General features: G+C 40.8%; 1 protein-coding gene across 1 annotated transcript; it reads left to right on the forward strand.

Moving 5' to 3' along the window:
* Positions 1–9,515: 9,515 nt before the first annotated feature.
* On the forward strand, positions 9,516–22,207 carry LRRC31 (leucine rich repeat containing 31). The gene is made up of 10 exons (XM_009818445.2): positions 9,516–9,528; positions 11,209–11,466; positions 12,742–12,891; positions 13,290–13,457; positions 15,930–16,097; positions 16,969–17,136; positions 17,896–18,063; positions 19,169–19,336; positions 20,532–20,699; positions 21,888–22,207. The coding sequence occupies exons 1-10, from the start codon at positions 9,516–9,518 to the stop codon at positions 22,205–22,207; spliced, it is 1,749 nt and encodes a 582-aa protein (XP_009816747.2).
* The last annotated feature ends 2,627 nt before the right edge of the window (positions 22,208–24,834 follow it).

A 24,834-nucleotide genomic window follows, 5' to 3' on the forward strand; every position in this document is an offset into this window, starting at 1 on the left:
TGAAGACCTTAGTTTTGGGTAAAATGAAGACACCATGAACATCCAAGAGTGTGTGCCTTCACTATAAGTCTTCCTTTCAAGCTGCCTCAGTAATGTGATTGGCAGCTTTTAAAACACATCAAGATTAACATGTCAAAAACTGCCTTAACTAACGCTGACTTTACCTTAAATACAAATTGAACTTATCTTGATTAGCCCTCATCCCTGCTTCTAAGCCCTACCCACTCTGACATCACAAGCCCTTCTCCAATACCATCCCCTAACCAGGCTGTAAAAACATAATTACAAGAAGAGCACTACCCTGATCTGATAAACCTATTTCACATTTAACCTGCTAAGCTGTTGTTAGCTTTTAAGATGCTTGATGCATTCACTTAAAATCTTCCTGTTCCAACAAGAAATATGAGAGAAGGTTAACAATTGCCTAGCTCTCACATGTTGTGTTACCTATTTATACTGATTTTTAGAAAGGGTGTGCTTCTGACTGTTGGCAAGCAGTTGCCCCAGAACTGTGTATCCGTTTGGATTGGGGAGAACTAGAAGATGGAAATCCTGTTAAGCATATTGTGAGGCTAACACAGGGATCAGATGGTTATACTGCTCAAGCCGGCAGTTTACTCTTTAATTCTCACTGTTAGTGAGTTAACTCTCAGAACGAATGCCTAGTAAATGGCAGATTTTAAAATGTCAGGGAGTGGTTAGTTTCTTCTAATATCCATGTCAGCTGATGGGACATTAGGGTTAATGTTTGTTATTCCGTGTTCACCTGCTGAAAGTTTATCAAATGCTTGCTGCAACAACGAAAAATTGCCCCTCATCCTCTCTGAAATGCCAACACAGTACCTAAACCTGGAGAAAATGGGCCCATTCCTATTGAAAACTGCTCCCAGAGAAGTGCTATCGTTAACCAAAGGGATGTAAATTTACTATAATTCAGCACGTCCTTACAGAAAACAAACTCCTTTTTTATAACTTAACACAAAATACATATATAGCATCTAATGTGGGATTACTTTTTAAATTTTTTTAAAAGTGACTCTCTAAATATTTTTGTTGTAAATACTGTCATGGCTATTTTGTTGCTGTCTGGACCTTCTTTATAAAGAAGAAAATCACACCCAGAATTATTGTTTAAAACAAATTCCATTATTAGGTTTTAAAAATAATTTCAGCATGTCCTTTGGAAAAAAAAAATAATTAAAAACCAGCTAAAATAACCTGAGAATAATTTTCATGTGGTTGTCCAAATCTTTGCATGTTCAGGCAGACAAGGAATTGAAGGAGCATTCTAGGCTTGAAGATAACTTTCAGCTTGTGTTCAGTCCACTTGGTCTGTAACTGCCTACAGAAGCCTGTGACTTGAAATGTAATGAGTTGATACAGTCTTGAAAAAAGTTCCGCTGCTGGGATTTTTCAAGACTGTCTGGGTGAGGCTGAAGCAAATGCTTTGTAAGATATGGGGTTGTCCAAATAAATTAAAAGCAAAGTCTTACATCAGCATGCATTTTTTCATCAGATTTTTTAGTCCATGTGAATTGCATTTCAGGAAAACCACAACAAGTTTAATACTAGGAAAAATTACTTCCTGAGGTAGAAACAAAACCAGCAATTTAATAAGGATATATTTATTTTTTCCTGTTCCACCTAATGAGGGAAGCTTGGAGAGAGACCATACTACTTCGCAAGACCCCTGGCATCTAGCCTTTGGTTTCTGGCACAGAAGCAGGATTGCTGTGTGCTGTAGTCAAGTGTGACAACCACAACTCATAAAGATGCTTTAATGGTCCCTCTCTGGAGAAGATCTAGTTGTTCTTGACTGGATTTCACAGGCATAAGGCAGGGGTGTATTTCTGAATCATGCAGTGGTCTGTGTGTCTCAGCAGTCCTGTTTCTGCTGGTCGTCTTCACCAACAGGAAAAATGGCAGAGCAGCAAAGGAGGGAGAGAGAGGGATGTAGGAGATGAGTTATGAATAGAACAAAGTAATGCAGAGTATATCAAATTGGTCTGGGCCTTAGTCTGTCAATTAGTATCACTGTTAGCTAAGGTGGTTTAGGACAGTGTAGTCCCATTTTATCCCCTTTGCAGACAGGAAACACTGACACTCAGATTCCTCTGTGCAAAGGGGATAACTGTAGCCTGACAGCTCCTACGCAGTATCTGGTGTTTGTAGCCTGAGCTACTGACACCAGTTATATACTAATGGGAAAGATGGAGCTGGAGTCAACACCACCTTCTGTACATTCTTACCCAGACTTATTGCCTGGGGTTACCTCTACAGCAAGCAGTGCAGAAGTCTCAAAACTGGGATTTGACCCACCCGGTATAGGATGCCCCAAGAGAGCATCGCTTCGTCATAGACCACAAGGAGTTGGGAGAACACTACCAAAAACCCAACAGTTTTTGGCAGTTTATATACTATTCTAAAGTTGAATTAAGAACAAGGACACTCTTCTTTCTCAATTCATTTCAAAAGGAATGTGTACCAGAATAGGTTATCAGTGTGGAATCAGCTCCATGCCCAAAGGTAGATATAGTCTTACCATTGTCGCTAGACATTTTGTCAGCACTGATTTGGGTCAGAACTTCCTCTGTTCCCTTTTGACAAAATCAATGACAGATGTGGCTCAGCTGATGGGATTTGTGGTCTTCAAAAATGGAAGGCAAAAATTGTATTAGACAATTTTATTACCAGTTCAAGAATTCTGTTGTTTACCAAAATGCAATGCTAGAATGGGTTTGCCTAAGTAGAGAACCTGCTAAACTAGAGTCTAAGCAAGTTTTAATCCACGGTTTCTAAACACTGCCTTTCATAAGTGAGGAATCTGTGAAAGAGTGATAATCCTTATTTCTTCTCTTTATGAAGTTCACTGAAGCAAGATGCCCTTCAATGGAGACTTACTTCTGTATAATAAAATGAGCTGGACTGATACAGAACTTGGCAAATGGCTTCTTTATCACAGATCACCCTGTCTTTTTCCAAAATGAAATCTGTGTTCAGACACATCAAATTCTTTAGCTAAACCTCACTTCCTTCCATGTTTCCCCCAAGAAGTTTAAACTAGAAGAATAGTGTGCTCAAAACTGGCAGCATAGGTAAGGAAAGGGTGGTCTGATGGATGGGTTGGGAAGTCTGGGACTAGAAGGCTGCGAATCCCAAGAATGAGCTTGAACAAGAAGCAGTGTCCTAGAATCCTGGGATTAGAAACAACCTCCAGACTCTACAGTGACACAGCTGGCTTAGAAACACATGGGATCTTGCCTTTGGCTCCACTCGCAAGAAATTGAAAAATAACTAGAGAAGGGAATAGGCAAAGCTGTGTGTCAGTGTCACTGTAATCATCTGACATCTGGGTATGCAGAATGTCCTTTAAGCTGTAGCACTCCTTGGGAGTTCAAATTTTTTTTCATTTCTCAGCCCTTTGCTTGGTTGCAGGGTAGGTGCTCTAATTCCTTCCTGAGTTGCAGGACACTCTGAAGAGGAAAGTGTCCAACTTTGGGTTTCACCTGTACTAAATACACACTGACAAGATCAGCAAATAGTCACTGGAAAGGTAGCAGCTTGTAACACAATTGGCTGTTCAATGGAAAAGCATTACATTCACCACAGCTCTTGAGAGAAGTTTGGAGAGGCTAGGTGGATTACACAGCTGTCTCATTCCCAGGCGAAATCTGGGAATTAATCAGAGAGAACTGGACCCAAACAGGGACAAAACTGAAGCTAATTAATTTTACTTAGCGTGGCTGATCTCAATTCCAAAAGCCAATGGGTGAATCTAAGTGATGAAATATGGCTAACCATTAAGTTCCTTTGAAAATTAAATTGACCAAACATTGTCTGCTGAAAGAAGACTGGATTTTGTGTCCCTGAATCAAAACGTTTGGACAAGTCTGGATTTAAAACCGTACAAGTTGAGTTTTCAAAGACCTGATTTTTTTGTTTGGCTAACAGGACTGAAATGTTTTGGTCAAAATTTTCAAACTGGCCACATGTTGAAAAGGGACATCCATTGGTAAACTTATATTACCATTTCCACACATGCATGCCAGAGGTAATGGAAGCTGTACTCTGCCATGTTTGTGTCACCTATGGAATTTCACTCTTTTCTCTCTGGACATGCCTTTTTGTATTGGAGCAATACTTAACAAAGCAAATGACAATACACACACTTACTATCTTTAATTAAACCATTTTATGACATATGTTAGTATTTGCTTGTTTGGGGATTTTTTTCGATAGCCCCTATATGGATTTAGTGTATTTTCAGATGTGGAAAGGCAAATTACAACTGCATTGGTATTGCATTCAAAAAGAAAACTGTTGAGTAAATACTCTTTTTTTGGAACTAACTATTGCAATAACAGCTAAAAGTACAGGGACTCAGATGCTGTCATTTAGGATGACCCTAAAAATGCTTTACAATCAGCTCATATATCAGCATAAACTTGCTCTTTCTGGCAACCCAGATTCAGGTTGAAGTTCCACAGAATGCAATGGGGAGTTTTGCTGAACTATCCGGACCCCAGATGGTACCGTATGGAAGTAACACTGATCCTTTGACTCTGTTGATTTCTAATTAGATTTTTAGCAATTAATATTGTTTGCAGGCCTTGCATGAACTTGGCAGATTACCCATTCATGTAAATGATTAACTGAAAGGGGATTAATCCTGGCATAAGTTCAACCAAAAAGAATTTTCCAGCCTGAAAATCTTCTCCATCAGCCTAATATATTGTAATAGAGAATGAAACATTAAGTTTGTATTTGGGTAGTTCCATTTAAAAAAGAGTAACTCAATATCAGAGTGTTAAAAGTATCTGCATTGTGGATATAAATATACATTTGCTGTGGTAGATCTTTTAGTCATGCTTTTTATGGAAATCAAAATGCATATTCAATATGAGATAGTAGTTGGAAAAATCTGCTTATCATTGCTATTATTTTATAGTAGGTAAAATGGATTTGAAACAAAGAGTATGTTTTAGAATTCTACAGTTCATGTTTAGCAGCTCGTGCTTATATATGCAAGGTTGAAATTCTTATAACTGTAATAAATCAGTGGCAAGAGGGGTCATCAGACACCTCTGCTCACAACCAGTTCATCCTGCACATGCACCTGCCAAGCGTGCAAAGCCCACCTCTGTGTGCTAGCACCAGAGTTTCATAACTTTACTTTTCGTTACGTTTTGAAGTGTAAAAGTACAGTGAAATGTCAAAATCTCCTCAGCCTTTCCACCCATGAAAAGTCTCACTGAGTTTAGGGGACTGTTTAAGGATGCTCAGAGGTCTATGCATTTCTGAACTCAAGGTTTTAGCTGGTTTTGTATGTTCTCAGTGCCTTTTCAACCCCCACCTGTGATCAGTCTATGATTGTACGTAAACAAGGAATGAGGGGGTTGAATTTAGTTTTCATAACACAGTGAAATGTATTTTCAATATTCAATAGTATTCATAACACAGTGAAATGTATTTTAAACAGCTGCCCCAGGAACTACTGTAGGCTGATGGGCTATTAAAATCAAAAGGTTGAATATTTGTTTTGTGGGAAATGATGAGGATACTCAGATATTTTGGACCCAATTGAATTTTCAGGCACGCACGCTGATCTCAGTGCAGGGAGGTCTGGAATGAGTTTGCTCTGGGGAATCGTCAGTGTTGCACAGTATTTCTGAGAGTATAAGAACATACGGAAAAAGTATTTATCCAGATGGCATCACACTGCTGAGCTCTACCTGCAAGCCCAAGCAACGTTTCCTAACTCAGGTTCTGCAGAGCACTTGCTGCTAGTGAGTGCAGCTGCATCTATTCACTCAGCCTCAGGGAATGGTCCTTCCAGCCCATCGTGTGTGCAGTATCTTCTGAAGGTTTTTGTCTGGCCCTAAAGCTGATCCCTGCTGCTCTGTGAATTGCCTGGGTATAAAGAGAGTCAACATTGAATTAGTGGATGACACAGATGTTGTGGCACTAGCGACATACCATCAGTGCCAGCTGAAGGCTTCTCAGCTATATATGCAAGACCAAATTTTGCTGCCTTAGTTATAAGGGATCAGAACTGGGTCAAAGTCGGAGAATGAAGGGAAGGAACAGGGCAGGAGAGAGGATGGGGGGAGCTGTGGAGGGCATGGTTTGATGTACATGGCTGGAAAAGATGAGGGCACTGAACCTGGTACTGGAGCAGGCCACTCTTCCCCTACCCTCATTTGGCAGCGGCTCCTAGCACGTGTATTCTGACTCAGCACAGCCCAAGAGCAAGTCACCTGGCACTGGCAAAGTCAGCAATGGGGCAATAAGCATTTTTCCACTCCCAGCAATTTCTTGGCCCGTGCAACTGCCCATTTCACCTAGGCAGCTTGCAACAAACCGAGCCAAGCAAGAGAAACCCACGGAGGCTGCGGCAGGCAGTGACAGTCATGAAGAAAGGGGAAACAGAACAGCGGAGATGCAGGCTAAGGAAAGAGAGAATAACATGGCAGGGATTCAGTCTCCTTCTGCCACAGAGAGGAGAACAGTGGCTTCACTGGGCGTGAGTGAAGCTGGGGAAGGGAACTGCCTTAGAAGCAAACAAGGGTCACTGTTACTGCATGCTACAGGACTTGGAATATTAAAAATCCCTAGTTGATAAATATCCAAAATCATTTGATTCTATATAAATATCGGGCCAAGGGCCTCCCTGGTATAACTGCAATGATTGTATGACAGCAAGGATTGGTTTAGTCCAGTGTGTTTAGATTCTGTATTATTTTAACCAGATGCTTGGGGTTTTGTTTTCCTTTAATGGATGAAAAGGGCCATCCAAAACAGAGTTGCTACTTTGCCTGGATTTCATTGAAAGAGACACTAGTAAAGGGAGAGGAAATCCCCAAAATGATACTCAGTGATTAAGTACATAGAATATAGGATTTCAATGTTTGCAAATCCTTTTTTTCAAATGAACTTGTGGCACTAATCCTCTAATGGCATTATTTCTTTGGAATATATGCCGGATTAAGGAGTCACAATGAGGCAAAGTACAAAAATCCACATTAATCTCTCACCAGTGGATGCTGTGTGGGATGTAATTTTAACTATTTTGTTCCAAAACTGGTTCTGTTCCTAACCTTGCCCTGGGTCTACACAGAGGGAAGAGTAGATATAAACAAGTACGACACTGAGCGCTTGGCAGATGGTCATAAACCATTTAACTGGATAGAAAGGGGAAGGCATTTATTATTTTTAAACTCCAAAAGCTAAGTCTGCCCTGTGCTGTCCATGACATACCGCAAGAAGCAGACGCACAGGTCCGCAAGGCAGGAGCAGGACACATGTTCAGAAGTATGCCATGGAGGAGACAGCAACTGATGCAGCAAGGGCCAGTCTAGTAGCTAACGGGGGCATGGCTGGGCCTGGCCGTTGTGATATATTACGGGTTCACAGCACAGCCTAGGCTATTGCAAAGTAACGCTCATATTTTCAGCCCAGTGCACCTGCCTTACTCTAGTTATCCTGCTTTGCTTTGGGATAACCCTGCTGTCCCCTCTTTCCACATAGCTGCTGTAAAGAAAGGTAAAGATTTGCTTTCTAGGAAGAGGAAACTAGGTCACTGCAAAACTACATTTCCCTTCTCACTGGATTACAGGGATGCTGTTATGGTGCCATGAGGTATTTTCACTATCATTCAACAGTCTAAAGTAGGGAAAGAATTTCTGAATGGGCAACACATCACCTAACACACTGATGTCAAAGCATTCAAGTTAGCCCAGACTAACCACTGTAAGCAGTGCTTAACATGCTTAAGGATTTCCCCGGTTCCAGGGAGTGGAGATTGCTAGATATTCCCATTCCACAGCGGACATCAGGTGTCTTGGGCCAGCAGAGCCTGGCACATGTTCACAAACATGGGTTGCCTTGTCTCTGTTTCATCCCTGGCCACTCTGTTGTTAAGCACAAGTAAAGTGGAAAAGAGCTGTCAAATTGAATGAGTTCCTCACCAACAGAAATGCTTGGGGGTTTTGACCGTCTGCATAGCTGAGATGCCTGAACACGTGAAGTGAATTATCACACAGGGAGGTGATCTTTCCCAGTGGATACAGGTCTGTAGCAAGATGCTAGTTTCAGAAACTGGGACAGGAAAGCCACTCCTGGTGTCAGGAAACCCTAAAACCAATTTGAAGATCCTTTCTGTTTGGGAATAGAAATGTGCCCTCCATTCCTGCAAGGAAAGATGGTTCATTGCAGTGGTTTTGTGCATTTTTTCCTACTGTAAATGTTTCCTAGCGTGGTACCGCTCATGGGCAGGAGGATTTTCCTGATGCTCACTGTAAACTTTTCTTCTCTTAATCTTATCCTGTTGGCTCCTAGCAGCACCCCGTGCCTCATTCCACCCTGTCTGAATCATTTGTAAGTTGACACACTGAGTCAAGCTTGTCCTTACAGCTGGTGTCTGCTCAACTGCTTTCAAAGGAGTTGTTAGTTTTGTTGACCAGCTTTATCATTCCCGACCGAAAGTACTCCAGTTTGCATATGTCTTTAGCGTATACATATCAGTGGATGGACCCTTGTATTTAAGGAAGTATAAATTATATTGCAGCAGGTGCAGACAAAGGTGAGCAGGAAATGATAAGGAAATGGAGCATTTGCCACATGAAGGGAGACAAGAAGAGTTTAGTTGGTTTAGCCTACAAAAGTGAAGACCTCATAAATTAAAAAGAATCATCAAAGCTAAAGAGATTCAGGATAAATGGCCATGAGTATGTTTAAGCTAGAAATTGTAATGTTTGCCATCATGGAAATCAGATTCTAGGGCAGACAGACAACAAAAAGGTATAGTGAAGTTTGATTATAGGTATACGATGTATCCAATGATTGTATTGTAATGTTGTATCATACTGTTGCCTACAAGCAGATTGTACTGATGATGCAGTAGGACCTCTCCTTTCCTATCTCCCATTGCCCTAAAATGAACAGGAGTGTGCTAGTCCTCTGCATTCCTTTTTCTTACTGAACTATGCAACATCCTGCTGACAGCATGGCTTTGCTCAGCCTCCAGCAGTATTTCTGGCCAGTATGGACAAAAGGGGTGGGAAAACAAAGAGCTTTTCTTCAGGTAGTCTTGTAACCTGATCTGTAAGGTGACTCAATCTCTTCTAACAACAGCTGTTTCAGGGACATGCGGTGGTTAGCGTGCAGTATCGAAGTCTGTGCTGCCACTTCCTGATTTATGCCTTGTGAGTGATCTAAGCTGGGACATGATCAGAGCATTTAAATGGACTTCTCAAACCCCCCAGAAACGAGAGGCCGGGGACAGCAGGCTGACATCGGGAGACAGTGCAGAGGAATAGAGGCATCAGGAAAGAGCCCATAAACCACTTGTGCAGAGCTGCTGCTATCAAACTGATGAAGACAGAAACTCTTGAAAGAAAAGTACGTGGAAAGTCCTGTTAGGGAAAGAAGTGAGCTTTTGTTTGCATGTCATGGCTCACTTCTCCTGCAAGCCCTGAAAGTGCTGTACAAGGTGAAACAGATCCTCAAGTGTACCAATGGAAGAGACAGGTATGTTTCTTTGTTTAAAATAATACTGTTCTACAGCATGAAAACACAGCCAGGGTAGCCAGCATTGCTTTACAGCTAAGTAAATGTGCGTGTACAGCTATGTACATTGTTTTGTATAATTTTTGGACTTTACTCATTAGAAATACATCTGTGACAGGCTATTAAGAGCAAGACTTTAAACAATGCATCAGCTTTTTGTAAGTCCTCTGCCCTTGGAACGTTTGTATCATGGCAGATAACTTCCGACACAATAAGAAAATTTACATACATATATAGATACATCAGTATATATACCACGTTTATATATACATGCACACAAAGAAAAGTATGTGTATATAAAAACTACATTTGCTTTATTTTGATGTTTTCCCCCTGACCTGACTCTTCCTATAATAACATGAAAACTATTTGTGAAAGTCGTAGGGTTTCTGGTGGTAATTCACATGTTTCTCTGTTTTGGAAAGTTGATGCCAGTGACATTATATATATCAGACGATTATTAAAGTGATCAAGTTCACGTGCTCTATGGATGATGGAGAATTGTGGAATGAGTTCTGTGTGTGGGTCTGTACTGGGGAAGTGGGAATCTGTGCGAGCATGGAAATCTGTTCATAAGCTCTGGTGTATTACAGGATCGAGGTCTGAGCACAGGTCATTCCCTCTACAGTCAATAGCACACAGTAGGACTTGATAGAAACCTTTTCCACATCGTCCTCACAAAGCAAAAGTCAATGAATGCCTGCTTAGTTTTTATGACTGCTCTGCTAAAAGCATGTGTGTGGGGGCGAATGCTAGAATTAAAACTAAAGAAAGAGCATTAAATTAATGTTTAGAGAAAAACAAGGCAGCTTCAGAATCACAGGATGATGCTATAGCTTACGTAGTATAAACAGAAATAAGGAAAGAACGTGTATAAATTATAAAGTAAAACTTTAATTTACCTGTGAATTAGTCACTGAAACTGAGGTTGCTATAGTACTGAACTGTTCCAGACAAGCTACCTGGGGGCGCTTGTTTTCTTCCAGCGTTGGCACACTCCCAGTGTTCACAGCTATGGTATCTGCTTGTTTTCTACCCTATCACTTCAGCTTTGCTTGAAGGTTAATGGGGTTTCGTTTGCATGTTCCACCCTCAGTTTGGGAGCATGTGACATTGTTCAGGCAAGGACGCCCTTGTACTCCCTGTTGCACACCTCCTTCTCACACCTTCCTGACTGCCAGACTGGCCTTTGGCATGAAGAATCACTTCGATGCCAAACTTATCCTGGTTTCCCCTCGGAACGGGGACATCTCAGCCTTGCTTCTTTAATGTGGCCACGAGACTCTGTGAACTGAACCTGGGGATGAAGTGATAGGGGAAGCAGCAGGTTAGCCCTTCAGCGCCCGGTGGCCAGGTGAGGTGGACTTAGGAGCAGTCTGCATTAACAAGGCAGCAGAGAGTGATACTTGTACCATTGAGGACTGGGACCACTGAGTCTACTGTGCTAATACTGAGCATTACCACTTCCTTTTGAAGGAGGAGAAATGAGTTCAGAGTCCAGTCTACTAAACAGTGCTTTTCTGATATTAGCATGGAGACAATGGTAGGAAATTTTCAGTGCATCTGCCATTATGAAAGAAGGTAAGCAAGAGTAAATGTTACTAAAAGTAATTCTTTCTATGTCTGCTGATCCCCTGAAAGATGACATTCAGAACTGCCAGGATAAGCATGAAGAGGACATGCCGAAGAGTTCCCCTTTTGACTTTGTTATAAAACAGTTCCAAGGGAAGAGGTCCTCTCCTGGAAAAAGAAAAGAGCAGCCTTCAGCTATCAAAAAATTCTTCAGGGGCTTTGACTTGGGGAAATCTGAAGGCAAGGACAGAAGGGAAATTGAAGAAACAGAAATAAACAACTCTGGAGCTGATGATCAGAGTGAGAAGCGAGATCCCTCTGTAGAAGGTAATGCTGGTACATTAATGAAACGCATGTGCATGTGTATATATTTTAATTTCATAGAAAATCAGTGGCTCCTCTTGCTAGCTAAAATCCTGTGTTTTGCTGCCTGCAGTTTATCCTTTAGCCAGGATTTGCTTCTGATTGGAACATGATCAGTAATGTGCCCTCTAGTTTGGTAGGTGCTAAGCAAGGAGTGAGATCCATGTTGCTGAGGAGGGATAAAGCTTTTGGGTGACCTCTCTCTTGATCTCCAATGTGAGAGGTCAGTGCTGGAGTCAGCTCATTAGTTGCAGAGCTTATTTGGTTTCAAAGCTAAGCTTTGAGCAGTAGCTTGGCTTGTTGTATTTAAGATCGGTCTCTGTCCGCCCTGCTGCTAAAGCAATCTGAAGACAACAAGAGCAGATGTTTCCTACCACTTGACACTGGTGAGGGGGAGGGAATGGAAATTCATCATGTGTGTTATTTTGCACACACAAGAATACTTTTTACCACATCAGAGAAAATGAGCCTATTTTTAAAAAGGAGCTGGAAGGTGAGGCTTAGAACCCCATCCTTTGTCCTAAGAGTTTTGGGTAGGTTTGGGGAAACAATGAGGGGGCAGATACTGAGAGTGGGATTGCTATTTTGTACAATTTCTGGCTTCTTTTTTCCCATCTATAGGCATTAGATGAAATTACTGATTTGTTAAAGGGTTTAGCAATGACTGTAAATGCTATTTTCCTTGCTGTACAAACTGCATGGAAGAAGAAGGTAAGTGGGGGTTGTTTTGCAAAGCCAAGAAAAGCAGAAACTGCCTTACACAGACAGTGTATGAAAATGAACACAGGCTGTCATGAAGGAAGCAGCAGGTTCACCACACAACTGCAGGGCCACTCGATGCTAACTGATTGAGTACAGACTGTATTGCAGCAGTGTGGCTATGGTGCAGGCACACAGAGGTGGTTATGACTTGCGCATCCAGAATAGCTGCAGTTCAGAGTTTTGCACAAATTTTGTGTCCTTGAACTGGTGGTGCAAACATCCAAAGTCCCTGGCATAAGGTAGCGTGGAGATGTGCAACAGGAAATTCTTCTCTCACTCTGCATCAGGAGCTTTGTAGAGATCTGATCTATAGCAATCTTATCACTCAGGTTGTTGGTCCACATTGATCAAAAATAGACCCTGGTTTAGTGACAGATTTAGTTAATTTCCTAAAGTCTTCACCTGACAGCCACAGACAGGTTTTACATATTGTGTTAATAGCAGAGGTAACCAGGGCCCTATTTCTTTGTTACTCAGATGGACTTTCACATCTCATTTCTGAAGCGGAGTCACCATCTGGTGAGCAGAGATTTAACCAGTTCATGCAGAAACTGGGAAAGAAACCCAACAGCAAGAATCTGGATCTAAATAATTGTGCATTAAGTGCAGCAGACATAACAGAGCTGGGTAAATATACATTTTATTCAACTAGTCACTTCATATATTTCTTTAATTCTTATTTGCCTATTCAATTATTCATTCTCCTCTTTTCCCTTCCCTTTCTTTTATACAGGCATGGCTTTATTTAACATTTCATCTGGTGGTCCCAGGTCCCTGAGAAATGTTAATTAATAAATTATATAAATTATGTAATATATAGATAAATATAAAAATCATACAGGTCTGTGAAGCAGATGAATGTCCTTACACTCAAACTACAGATAAGAAAACTGAGGTACAAATTGTCATAGCTTTATAATGCTGTATTGGTTGTAGAAAGCATCTCTGTATTAAGATATATTGACATCCAGGGTGTGCAGATAACACGCCAACAGAATACGCTTTTTCTTTTCTGTTTTTTACAGCTTCTTTACTACCGATTCTCCCAGAGCTGGAGGAGATCAGCCTGTCCTGGAATGGTTGTGTTGGTGGGACTTTGAAAGCTCTCACTGTTCATCTTCATCATGCGAACCTGTTAAAAGTCCTTCGACTTAACAACTGCAGGCTGACAGCTGAGGATGTCACCTCCTTAGGTACAGGATTTCAGTTACATTTACTCTGAGACAGCTTGGGTCTAATGTAATCCAACTCAGCTCTTCCTACATCCTACCCCTCCTGCTTCCACACTGGGCAACGTAAACTCCCACTGTGAAACAGTAGAAAGAACGTGGGCTTATGAGTGATCTTATACATTTGAGTAGCTCTGCCGAGTTCATTCCTCAGGGCATGAAGGTTTCACCTTCAGAAGGGAACTGGACTCAGTCCTTTTTGCAGGAAAGCATGTTTTCAGTTTAGATTAGTATTTTTTTGGCTAGCTTTCATATCTGATGGTAGACAGAAGAACTGAAACAAACTGGGTCAGTCATAGTAGGGTCAGCTTAGGTCTTCATGCTGCAGGACAGATGCAATGCTCAGCACAAAAAAATGGATGGTCTTTTGGAGGAGACTTAAAGCCAGTGCTGCATTGGAGATTTAAACTTGTTTTTGCAACTCTGGGAGAAGCTTATTCCTCTGCGTACTTCTTTGCTTGGAGTGCCTGCAACCCTGCTTTCTGCAAAGCATGAGATTTAAAGGTTTTAAAGGTGGTGTTATGCACTCAGGTTCTGACGCTGAGTCACTTACCTCTGGGCCTGGAGTTTACTCTGGGGTGGGTCTGTGATGTGTATCTAAAAGAAGGGCAAACTCAGTCAACTAGGAATTCTAAAAAACTGCTGGTTGTTTTGTAAGTTCTAAAAACCTGTCTGAATTATAAAGTTGGATTTTACGTCATTCATATCCAGGCTTTTTGCAGGAAAGGTTCAGAAATAAAATTACGTATATGGTGGTAGCTCAAAAGTGGGTCATGCTATCTGTTGGTGAGGAAAAATGCATCTCTACAAAAACTGGTGAACGTAATTGGTCTGTTTCTGATAGGCTAAAATCTGTGTTTCATTTTCTATTGGATTTTTTCAAATTTATTTCATTCTTTTTCAAACCCTTTTCTTATACTTTTTTTTTTCTCTTGAGTTTTATTGGTTATATTTCCAGTTGATTTATTCTGCCTGGTTCTTCTGTGCTGTTTCCTTCCTCCTTCTGGCATGGTCTCTGCTGAGACAGACACAAAACTGATTGTAGGACTTGAATTTCTAGTCAAACTGTGATGCCCTTGGCATGTGGAATAGCAACCACCAGTTTGCACTGGGTTTGCCTGCGATTTTGAAAATAGCATGCATATTTAGGCCCATACCGCCTGTTTGACTATGTCCGCATCTATCTGTGGAAATGTGGCCACTTGTGGACTCAGTGCATTCTTTTTAGAAATCAGTGCCTCAAACATAACCATAATATCAGCCTCTCCTATGTGATTGCTCAGACCTGTGACTGTGAGAGGTGGTAGGAAACCATTCCTGGAGTTATAGTCCTTTATTTATCTTCTGGGTGGAAAATGTTTCTAGAATGCTAGTCTCCATGTCAAACGGAAACAGGCTATGCTGCAGAGGCAAAACCACTTCTCAACTGTAGTGAGAGTATTCAAGACTGAGGTAATAATTTAAAATAAATGCAAAAATAAGACATGTTTTTTTCTCTCAAACATGGATATTCACTTAAAACAACAGAAATAATTATTTTTCTATTATAAATCTTTTGTGAAGAATTAATTATGAAAACACACAGACATAAAAGGGTTTTATTATTAAAATTCAATTCTCAATTATTAGGTTGATGGCAAGACTTTAGATCAAAAATTTGTGTATGACACTTTGAAACTGCATTTGCATATGGTCTGATTAATTGATCTTTCTTGGGAATGAGTTTATGCAAATATACGTTTGCCTCCCTCCTCTACAAAGGAAGTTAGGAAGCTGGATTTTGCAGTGGGATGTTAGTATTACAAAGAAGCACTAACACAGTTGACATTGGCAGGTGTGTCAAGCCTGGAAAAGGCTAATTTTTCCAAATGTAATCAAAATCAGTACTGTCTGCCTTGAAATCGTGGGAAAGTTAGTTCGGGTCAAAACAGTGCTCATCTTGATTCCTTATGAAGCGAGTCAGAAATTCCTGTCAGAAATGAAACTTTTAAGTTTCAGAAATAGCTGTGAGAGGACTTCTTTCATCTCCTCCAAAATCACCTGTGGACACAGTACAGAGGACATTGGAAGTTTGCCAAATAAAACAGAGCAGAACTATACAGGACAGTAAATTCAGACTTGTCACTTCTATTGATTTCCCTATAGACTAGACTTGCTGGGTCCTGGCACAGGTCTACAATGATGGCCAAGCAGTCTCTGTGTGCTGTGACAATGACTTGTGATCTATATTGCTCCTTAGACAAGGTGAGAATTTATACAATGTTGCTGCAGTAGCGACAATTCATGGCCTATACCAATTTTCCTAGCAAGCCATACAAAATATAATAATTTGAGAATTAAGTGGCTAACCTCCCCCTTTAATATATTCAAAGCCTATATTTTTGCCTTGCACTGAAATTGATACCTAGAATGAATCATCTAAGACTTCTGTTACAGGAGAGGCATTTGAAATTGTTCCTCAACTTGAAGAACTGGATTTATCATGGAACAGAAACATAGGTGGAAAACTATCACTCCTGACAAAAAAACTCCAGAAAGGATGCAAGATAAAACTTCTGAAAATTACAGACTGTAACCTAACGGCAAAGGATGGAGAATCCCTTGGTATGTCTATCCACATAGCCAGACTGAGAGACTGACTTCACAAATATGTAACTTGTTTGACTTAGATTATGGCTGTATTGAGCTCAACATTAGTTGAAAGTTAATTTATTTCAGGCTCTGCATTATAATAGTATTTACCACACAGTATTGGGATTCAACGCACTTTCTTCCAAAGAAGAAAGTTGTTCTCTCTAATCACATGAGGAAGGGTTGAGAAGAAGGATAGCTAGATCTAAACCACAGTCTGGCTGCCTCAGTGGGCCAAGGTTGCTGGATCCTTTGAGACCCTGAGCAAGTCATGTGTGCCAGAATTTCCAACAGTGATTGCTTAAAATTAAGCAGCTGAATATCTTGTTAGCCATGGGATGGGAAAGAAGGCCTGAAGGATGGGAATTTAGGCTGAGTTGGCAGCCACTGATCACCCCTCCCCTCTCACCATAGCTTAAGCCTGTGTGGTCTTTCAATCCGATTCTGTGTTTTAAAAGATATTTTCTCCCTAAAGAGAAGCCCCTGTGCTCTCATCTCCACTGCAGGAGGTGGCCATATGCAACATATAGTCCTGTATCTTTTCATTAGAACTTTTTCTTTTTCTTTGCATTCCTGCTTTTTATTGCCCTGTATTTTTCTAACTGTCCTTCTATTTTTTCACCTGTATCTTCATACAGATTTTTCACTGATTTTCTTGATTCCTATCCAATCTTTGTTTTGCTGTATTTTTTAGGTAGAACAGGAACTTACTAAGTCTAAACCACACATATAGGCAAACCCAGCCTACCTCTTCCTGTTTGTCATTGTGCTATATTTTTCTAGGGTTCATCTGAATATATTCCAGACAGTTACCAACTCTGGTTTTCTTTTCTTTTTTTCCCAGCTGAAATTCTAAATGTGATCCCAAACCTCGAAGTATTAGATCTCTCTATCAACAAACACATCGGCTGCAGCATGAAGGTTATTGCTCAGTACCTGAAAAATGTGCCAGGCTTGAAAGAGTTAAACTTGCACATGTGTGGATTAAAGCAAGACAGCCTCCAGGGCTTAGGTTAGACTTTATGTTCAGAAAGACTTTCATTCTGACTAAATTGTACATCTGAAAACCATTTAAGAAAGGCAATGAGGTGGGATTTTGCTGATGGTTTGGCAGTATTAATGGGTGATCATTATTTGCTGTTTGAGGATTGATAAAAGACTACAGAGACTTTCAGCAGGAGTAGCATTTATCTTCCCTGAGCTCAAGCATATGAAAGTCAGTGGGGAGAGTCACCCTCCACACCATTTATCTGAGACACATCTTAGGGTAGATTAATGGCTCTCTGGACATGCTTCCTCTCTCCCCAGACAGAATATAGACAAGGGCACAGACAGGCTAGCTAACTTTTAACAAGCTAATCCTACTCTCAGAGGGGAATCCAAATTCACCACTATCACTTAATGAGTGTCCAGTGAAGCCATATGAAATGGGCTTATTATCTGTGTCTCTCCCTAGTGGAGGTCTTATCCATAAAACAATTAATTAATTGCACTAATTAGCACATTCAGTAATAATTGCAGCAAAAGGCTGAGGATTGAATGGATCTGGGGGATGAGCTGGCCTCACCTTTGCCTGCTCTTTTCGAGAAGAATGGAGTTGCATAGATGGGGAAGCTTTGCGACATTACTGTATGTCTGCTGTGATTATACACTGAAGCTTAGTCTAAGAGCTTTGCCTGCAATACCTTGTGCAAACTTTGTTAAAGTAAATAAATGCTAAAGCCGTGACCTGTAGCAGCCGGTGACCAGCATGCTCCCTTTTCCATTTCAGACACTGCTTTACAGCACCTTGCCGAGCTAAGAAAACTAGACATATCGTGTAACAAAGAGATTGGTGGTGGCTTTAAAGACTCAACAGCTCATCTGGCCAGCTTGAAAAATCTCGAAGTCCTTGATCTCCACCAGTGCTGTGTAACAGAAGAGGACATGACCGTTTTGTGTAAGGACATGTTGAGGAAATCCATTAAGAATGTAGGTTTTGACTTCTGAAAATATCTCAAAGGCGTAAGAGATTCTGCCTAACCTAGTCTAGCAGATCTCAGTACATTTTTCTTAGGCAGTTCTGCAAGTGCAGTGTGGAGGGTAGCTTTCTTCGTCAATATGTAACTTTTTTTGCTGTATTGAAGGAAATCTCATAGTGTCTGATCCCACGTGGAACTAAGGACCTGAATCCACTGTGATTCAACCCTATGATGTGATTGTAGGAACTGCCACCAAGCACTGCTTTTTTTGATAATCAGTAATTTTGGAAATATCCAGAGACTGTTCCCCCACTGGTATAAGTTGGCACAGATCCAAGGTGCATATGTGCACATAAATGTAACTGCCTAAAACTCCCTTGGTGAACTTTAAGTCAAGTAGAGAGTGATGTTAGGAGATCTTGCATTGCTGCTGCTCTCTGTTCTGTAGAAAAGCTGAAGACTACAGTCTCCAGGTTGAATCGATCCAACTCATAAATACTATTAGGAAAAAATGACATTTTCTATTCAATCAGTGAGACAGTTTATTTTTCTGTGTGCATTATCATAACTTTTTAATATTGTTTTTTACTCCTTACAACAACAAATCCTATATTGCCCACTTCCTATTTTCCATGATAAAGAAGATAATTTGAAAAGCTGCTGCTGAAGCATTGGGAAATATTAACTATTAGTAATAGCAATCATGATTTAGTTTTAATTTCTTGACCAACAGAGAATAATCACATTAGTATAAAGGAGTTTCAGTTAGCAGTGGAGACATTTGGAAACAACCCCCATGTCATTTAATGTTTAATTCCCTACTTCACCTAGAAAATTTCAACAGGAAGCCATGTTCTGACAACCTTCCACGCAGTATGTAATACCTAATTTCTTAAACATTCCTACTGAAAATGACAAGGCTATTTATGGAGTAAAACATTACTCACCATAAATTTGAGTGTCAAAAGTTGGGCTTGACTTTTGGATTGATTTATAAAGAAAAGAAATTATGTCAGCCAAATATACAACTATATATTTGTTCTGGATCGGTGACTGTCTAATAAATATTTCATGTTTTCATAGCCCAGGTGATACCTTTGCTCTCCAGTCTTCAAGAGCTGAATTTATCCTCGAATAAAAATGTAGGAGTCTCATCTGATCCCCTTCTGGGCAGGCTCAGGTTTTTACCGAAGTTGAAATCTGTGGCCATCAGCAATTGTGGTTTAGGCGAAGAGTCGTTTTCATCACTAGGTAGGAATGCTTTTTAAAGTGTGTCTATTTTCTGTGTATCCTTGTGGGACAAAGCACTTCATTCTCCTTTGGCTGAACTCCAGAGATCATGGTTACATTAAACCACAGGTCCTGAGTGAGAAAGCCTGTAATAAAACCAGTGCTTCATGGGATTTGCTTGCAAGGGAAGACCATTGTATGTCTTTCCCCCATTATACCTGACTGGATGAAGTCCTTTTAGTCCTTTGTCTGATAGTGAGCTGTCGAATGCTCCCTAAGTTTGGAAGAGAAAGCAAAACATGATTTCCTATTATGCTGTAATTATAGTTTGGTTGTAACACTGCATTTGCAGTTTAGTGGTCTAAAGCTTTCACCGAATTTTTTTCGCCTCACTGAAGGTGAAAGTTTCGGTAGAAACTTTCTGGGATAAAGTTAAGCATGGGGCAATGGAGGAACTGAGGCAATGACTGCAGTAGTGGAAAAGATATTGCACAGCCATGAAGAAAAGTCCAATCTAACACAGGATATGTAAATTCAGCCTCTTTTGCCTACTTATTGCAAATCGCAGTGGATTAGCAGCTACACTGTCCCTTTGATAGGCGTTCCATATGGCACACGAAATCTAAGTACAGAGGGAACTGTTAGTTACTGTGTATTGTGCACTTATAATATATTTTATACTGTTTACTAGTGACATTGAAACCTATAGTAAAACTTGATTGCCTGAAGCAGAGGCAGTAGCAAGCTAAATTGGTCCGAGATCCCTGCAGAAACGGTACTATATTTATATCACTACAATTATGTAAGAGTGACATCATGGAAATCAGTGTTGTCAAAAGATACAGAGCATTTCACCTTGTGTGGTGAGTTCACAGCAAAAAATTGTTGTCTTTAAATTGGTATAAAATGGTTTAAAAACAAGCTGTTATTTTAAGTTGACTTCAGTGGGACAAGGTTAAGCCAACAACATAAACAGAAAGACCAGAAACCCCTCCACAAAGTCCTTAAAGATTCTATAGGCAGGCCCTTCTTATATTCTTTAAAGAGCACTGGAGATATTTTTTGTCTGACTTTTATTAGGATAAAGTAAGTCATTCTAAGCACAAGTAAGCAGCCTGTTAGGAGCCTATTTACAGGTGAATTGCCGGTGAGGTGTCTATTGAGGCCGTGTTGTTTTCTCTTAGTAAGCAGAAGTTGCTGGTCTTAATCTTTTCAGCTGAGGCTGCCCTTCACCTTCCTGAACTGGAGATATTAGACCTTTCTTGGAATAAGTGCGTTGGTGGGAACCTAAAGCTGCTTTTGGGAGCACTAAAGCTTGCAACGGAGATTCAAGTGTTAAGACTGAGCAGCTGTAACTTGGTGGCTGAAGATTTGGCACTTCTAAGTATGTATAACATGGTATTTACTAGTAGTCAAGGAGCCAGAGCATTTAGACCACAATTCAGAAGGGACTTGTTCCATGGGCTGAGCACGTTTTTGCATAAATCAAATGAAAAGATGGAAAATACAGCAGTATTTTTCCCAGAAAGGGTTTTCATTTTGCTGAAGACTGTGTCCTGTACATGCACAGTGCAAAAGCTGAAAAGGATAAAAATGCAAAGAATCATTTTAGCAGAGTTTTATCTATTAATACAAAAAGACAGCACTTAAAAAAATGTAGGGTTTACGTCTTTTTTTTTTATATCAGATATTTAAAGGTGCCTCTGAGGAGTTTTATTTTGCTCGGTTGCCGGTTTTAGGTTCAGTAATTTATGGGAAATGTACGTGCTGACAGCTGGTAAAAGAGGCACTACCTGCTCCATTAGGTATGTTTCTGGAGTCAAACTATTACAGGAGAATTAAACCAAAAATATTTTAGCCCACCTCTTAGTAGCTGCTGAGAAATACTGGGAAATAGGAACCCAATGAAGGAATAAATTCTAGGAGCCTTTTAAAAACCTGTTTATTTTCTGATCATCCTTGTGATTCTGTGGGCCTGACTCATGGGTTTTGAGTGTCTGAGATTGGCAATAGCTGTGTGACAACTATTAAGGCCCTGTAATCTGAAGGCTGGTGAGATGAAGCCTGAATATTTTTGGCTTTACAAACATCACCCTTGATGGCTGTCTCCTTTGTCAATCATACGTTAAGAATCCCAGTTCCTTTTAGGGTGTATTAGGCCCATTACCCTCCCACAGTGAGAGGTGGCTGTTGTAATCATGCAGCCTCGTGTAGTTTTGCTTTCCTCTTTCGAAAGTTCCCTGTAAAGCCTGCCTATTTTAATTGGCACTTAATATAACCTTCTTCCAACTGACTCAAAGCTTTTCAGGTTGTGATACAATTTTAACCGCATACTTCTGTTCCTTTTGAATTGCCTGTGTGTTAAATATTGTACACTCCTTCCGCTGTGATAAAATGATTTTTCTGAGATCAACAGCAAGTGATTTTATGTTGCTGAGGAATTGAATCTTGCTGTTTGACTGCTGAAAAGCCTTAAATAATACAGTAATAAAATACTACTCTTCTTACTTACAAGCTTTTAAAGCAATTGCCAGGATGTATTAGTTTTGTTTGTATCTGTCATTTCTTGCAGCATTACTGACGCAGGATGGCCATCTAGCCAGATTACGGAAGCTGGATTTGAGTTATAATAACAACATCTCTGATGAAGGGTGGGTCCTTTTCTGTCAAGGCTTAGCAGTATTCAAAGAACTCTCAGAGCTCGATGTCAGTCTTCGCCCATCTTCCTGCCGTGACTGCGGGATGTGGTTCAGCAAGTTGTTAGCAGCGCTGACAAAGCTGCCTGCCTTGGCAGAGCTGGGATTGCAAAGATGGGTCCTTTCAGAATCGCAGCGGAAACAACTGGAAAGCTTTAATGGAGACAACAAAAGAAACATTCGTTTTGACTGTTGATGGAGGTTGAAGGTTTCTGGAAGGCCTTTCGCAAGCAGCACATGAACCAAGTATCATGTATCTCTGAATTAGAAGACTGCCCAGTTTTTAGTAATCTCGTCTCATGAGAGCTCTTGAAATAGTTCCATAATTATATAAAACTGTTATTTAACCTTCTACGTGCATAGATCATTCAATTTAATAACATTCTTTCAGATTCTCTGGGCCATGCTTACGCTGCTATGCTGACACTACTATATATGCTTAATCTTCGTGTTGTGAATACAGCAATGACTACTGTCAAAAGAGCAATGATGATTTCAGATGGACGTACTGCAGGTTTGCCAATGGAGGGAAGTAGCTGGGGTGTGTGCTAATGCAGGTGGGTGGGCAGTGTGAATGTGGCCTCATGCATATAAGGAAAATGCCTCTAATGTGAAAATACTTGAAACCTCTATGTTTTAAATTTTAGTTTCTTCCTCACCAAAACTTTTGCCTCTTTGTGAATGCATTAAATCTACATAATTGTGAGATTTGAAGAGCATCCCAACAACTCAGGATTATATATTAGTCCAGTAAGGAGAATACAGAATGCCTCTGCTCTGGCCCTTGATGCCATCTCATAGTGTAAATGAGTCCTGTGTACAGAATCAGCATAAAATCAAGGTAAGAAACAGTTGATTGGTGTCTTTGCAGGTCTCAAGGGCAAGGGAAATGCTGTGGTAGGTTAAATCAGAGATACGTCCCGCTACCTTAGCAAGAATTTTGGATACAGAGCAAGCCATAAGCACTCTGGATAAGGCTATGCAAAGACTTCAGGATACTTCAGGAGTACTCCTTCTCATCCTGAGCTGTTTCTGCCTCACCCCAGACTGTGCTTTCTGTATGGACCCTTTTATGACATGCAGCACAAATCCAAACTTCCAGATCTAAGAGTCTGATCTAGAGCATATGAAAGCCAGCGCGAGTCCCCGCAGGGCCTTCATGCTTCCTGCATTCAGGATTAATCCATTAACTTTCACAACACCTTGTGATGTAGAGAGTGTTCTTATCCTTACCCTAAAGATGAAGGAAATAAGCAAAGTCTATTATTCAAAGCCACAGGGCAGCTTCTAGCTAAGAGCAGAGCACCCTGCTCTGTGCCCAAGACTCATTAGAAGAAGCACCAACTTGGGACATATAAGTGGCTCTTCCTTATTTCATTTGATAATTTCTTATTTCACATTTTATTGTATTTGCTCACACAGAACCAAATTCTGGCATAGTCACTCATGTCATGGAGTATGTTAACCCACACGTGAGCTCAAAGACTGCAGTGGGATTATTCATCGGTAAGGTATTTTAGGAAGTAAAGATATTAGATCTGCCCACTGAGTGAGGAGTCTTAGACAAATCCTGAGGCAGCTTGAGGGATAAAGTACTTCTCAATTAGCCCTGAGTATATCTACATGCTGCAGCAATCTCCTGAAGGAGGGGCACCACAGGATCATTCAGAGGCACTTTTCTAACTTGCTAGGACCCCTCTCAGCAAGTTCTCCCATGCAGATGCAGATCAATATTCAGCTTTCAGTCCGGGTGACCCTTCCAACTGGGGTCAGGGTTATAACCAGCAGCAGACCACGCTGTGCTGATACCTCTTGATCGTTTAATCCATTTTTTCATGTGAGGGTCTCTATGGACTTCCTGGTTCCAGTTTCAGTTCCACTTGAAAAGTGCACTTGGCTCTCCCAGCTCTGAGAAATGTGAGATGAACTGGAGTGTCTTAGTCAGAGGTAGCAGGGAATTGCTGCAGTGTGGGATCAGTTATTTTCTATAGATATCATCAACCTCTGAAATGAAGCTAAGAGCCCCTGTTTCATACAGGGATAACAAGAGAGACTTTCAAGCAGTGACTCAAGCCAGGAGAGTTATTCTAATATGGAACTACCATCATCTCTGTTTAACAGCAGCACACCAACCTCTTCTCTTAATCACTTGCCTTCCTGTGGCTTTCCTCCTCAAATCTGCCTTTGGTCCAGCTGGGAAATTGATCCTTTATCTGTTCTGTGAGAATCTCTCTGAATCACTCCTTTCCCGTTTGAACCTCTCTAATTAGGTAAAGCAGCTGTCCCATGTTTAACGTCCAGTATCTGTTGTAATCTTGCTGACTGAACTGGACTTCAGTGTTGGGGTTTCTCGCTTTGTCATAGTTGGGCTCCTCATTTTCAGCTCCAGAGCACAGTACGGACTCACTGCTAGCAACCTCTCCTCTTGCTGTTCATGATCCCCTTCTCAGTCCTTTGCCCTCTCATGATTCTGTCATACCTATTGTGCCATTAAAAAGCTTTTATTAAGTGACTTCTATTAAATAGCCTGTCTATCTGCCAATCTTCCTGGAAATCTCTCTCTTCCAGTGATTGCCTCCTCTGTAGTCTCTGAATCTCTCTCTTCTCTCTGTTCTTCTTTGCCTTCACTTAGGGTGACAAAATTTCGTAAGACTACCCCAAACAAATCGCAACCGCATCAGTTACGTAGTAAAATGGAAAACCAAAACTGAGCCATCCCAGTTTTCTGCACTACCAGCTCTCTCCTGCCAACAACCATATTAATGAGACTTCAGTATCAATCAATTTCAGAGCCAAACAGAAGTAAGTTCCATACCGTGGATG

This window comes from Gavia stellata, chromosome 11 (genome assembly GCF_030936135.1).
Source record: "Gavia stellata isolate bGavSte3 chromosome 11, bGavSte3.hap2, whole genome shotgun sequence".
NCBI classification, from domain to species: domain Eukaryota; kingdom Metazoa; phylum Chordata; class Aves; order Gaviiformes; family Gaviidae; genus Gavia; species Gavia stellata.

What these genes read in the sequence shown, in the direction of transcription:
- LRRC31 (XM_009818445.2), top strand. An exon ending in AAAGGATGGAGAATCCCTTG is followed by an intron (nt 16,098 to 16,968) that starts GTATGTCTATCC and finishes TTTTTTTCCCAG; the next exon opens with CTGAAATTCTAAATGTGATC. An exon ending in AGAGTCGTTTTCATCACTAG is followed by an intron (nt 19,337 to 20,531) that starts GTAGGAATGCTT and finishes TAATCTTTTCAG; the next exon opens with CTGAGGCTGCCCTTCACCTT.